At 21.8% G+C, this 2,555-nt stretch overlaps 1 protein-coding gene across 2 annotated transcripts in view; it reads right to left on the bottom strand.

Annotated features, from left to right (window-relative positions):
- Positions 1 to 91: 91 nt before the first annotated feature.
- Positions 92 to 2,555, bottom strand: part of drm (drumstick) — a 44,741-nt gene continuing 42,277 nt past the window's right edge. The window contains exon 3 of one of the 2 annotated variants that reach the window (XM_014423644.3): positions 92 to 900. In XM_014423644.3, the coding sequence (XP_014279130.1) occupies positions 852 to 900 (49 nt within the window). In that variant the 3' untranslated portion in view covers positions 92 to 851. The remainder of the gene's footprint in view (positions 901 to 2,555) is intronic. The other variant, XM_014423645.3, reaches the window with a different exon arrangement.

Raw genomic sequence — 2,555 nt, 5'->3', positions numbered from 1 at the left:
TACAGTAATGAGGATTATATCATCAAAGAATTTTGAGGATTTAATAATAAAAGAAATAATAAATCTTTGCTCATTGAATGAATTCCAATTTATTAACATTATATATACAATATTGCATCATTTTTTTCAATAAATTTATATCCTATATTTATATAATCTACTTATAAGCTTTTGATATGCCTCTATGTATCGATTACAACTAAATGATATATTACACGAAATAAATAATTTTCATTTTTTGAAATGTAACATTTTGCATTAAATACATTTTTTGACATTTCATTTTTTACTTAAATTATCTAACCCCTAAAACGTAAAACGTTCTTTATATTATCAATGTATAAAAAAAAACATAATAATAAAAATAAAAATAAAAAACAATGGAAGCTCTTAGTTTCTATATAATTGCAACATTTCTAAACTCGCTGTCCTTAAATTAAAATAAAAAATATTTTTTCAGTACATATGAACAAATGGTGTTCCGAAAACATAATTAATAACGATAATTTTTTTTTTCACAAATGGTAATCTAGTAAAGCACGATATAAATAAAATAGGATTATATACACATTTGAAAAGACGAAATTTCCGACATAAGGAAACGAGTCGCATTTCTTAAGAGAAGAAAAAAAGAAAAGTCTCTGCATTTGATGTCCTCTGAGACTAGATGACTTGGAATAGATAAATCTCTAAGAGCATTTTAATTCGAGAAAATGTCTTGAGATGTCTTAAATAATACAATAGTTATACAAATTTTTTTTTAGTATTACAATTATTACAAAAAAAGGTTACTAAGGTTGTAATAGGTTACAATAAATAATAGTGTAATTAGGTGTAATAGTTGAGTTATGTTATAACCTAGACATATATCCTGTTCTGCAGGTTGGGCTGTGGATTGTCCTGAAAATAAATAAAGGTTACATCAGTACCTAGAATTTATATAAATAATACAATTTATTTATATTTTATATAAATCGATATTTTAATTGTTTTTACGACATATTGAATTAATGATTTTATTGTATAGATGAATTAGAAGACTGCGAACGAGAAAACAAAAATGGTTTTAAAATATTTATTGATAGCGTTTCAACCCACAATGTAAATCTTCATCAGGAATAAAATAAAAACAATTACAAATTTGTAGGGTTAGAACTCTTTTCCTTTTAGCGATTTTTTTATTTGGGAAAATTTATAGAATATACCAGAAATCTAAACAGAACTGTTGTTTATCGGTCAAATAATTTTGACAAAACGGCTGGTAAAAAATTATAGTAAAAAAAAATACTAAGTTTGGCTGAATTCATTAAAAATAATAGCTTTGTGGACCAAGAAATCTTTTCATTTTAACTTCAACGATTTTTTTATTAAGTGCAGTTTATAGAAAAATATATTAATATGTTTACTGTAATATCAGCCTTAACTACTTTGTATAATTTTATTTAAGCCCCAATGACCTGAATTGTGGATCGAAATGTTGCCCATCAAAAGTAGTTTGAAATTTTTTTGTTCTCTTAGACATTTCCTATTTTTTCATAATTAATAATGATATATATATTTCCAAAGATAAATAATGTCAATGTTTTAAGTAACTGGTAAAAGGAAAAAAAATCAATAATCGATATAAATGCAAAGAATATTTAATTAACATATCTTTGAATTGTTTTGTGTTTAAATATTAATTTTTAATTTTACCTTTTTTTGTAAATTTTTATTTATTTTTTTGTATGTCTTTTGCTTCGTTTTTTTATTTAATAAGTTTGTCTTTAAAAATATGAATCCCTTCGCAGTATTAATTCTTTGCTTTCAGGTTTGAATAATAAATACTACCTCATTTCAATGAAATATATTTAAATTAATTTTTATGTGATATTTATCAAGGTAATAAAAGAAACATTAATGGTTTATTTTGCATTTATATTAATTTATACTAACAAGAATTTAATTTTATTTCGTTGTGTTAAAATAGAGCACTCTTTACGCAAAAAACAGGTACGTAAAATTAATTACTTTTAAAAATCATGAAGTATTTAATTTCAAAAAGATAGGAGGGTAAGTTTAAAAAAATGATATATACATGATTTCGCTTGGTCACTACATAATTTAAATTTTATATTTACTTTAGAATTCTTCGAAATAAATTAATTGATGAAGTTTTATTACAAAAAATTCAGATATTAATAAATAATGTTTTCTTTTAAAACAAAAAAATAAAAAAAATATATAAAATATTAATTCTTAAATATTAAAATGAAGATGTGAAGTATTAGACACCAAAAATTATAATAAAAACATACCAATATGTTTATATAAAAAATATGAATCACATCACAGTATTAAATTCTTGGTTTTCAGGTTTAAGAATAAATAATACTTAATTTCAATGATTTTTATTTAAATTAATTTTTATGTGATATTTATCTAGGTAATGAAACAAATATCAATGGTTTATTTTGCATTTATATTAATTCAGACAAACAAGATTTTTTTTATTTCCTTGTATTAAAATAAATTAATTGATGAAGTGTTAAAACGAAAAATTCAGATATCAATAA

The sequence above is a fragment of the Halyomorpha halys genome, unplaced genomic scaffold, assembly GCF_000696795.3.
Source record: "Halyomorpha halys isolate HHAL.00 unplaced genomic scaffold, Hhal_1.1 Scaffold433.1, whole genome shotgun sequence".
NCBI lineage: Eukaryota > Metazoa > Arthropoda > Insecta > Hemiptera > Pentatomidae > Halyomorpha > Halyomorpha halys.
This window is presented reverse-complemented; position numbering and strand designations above follow the sequence as displayed.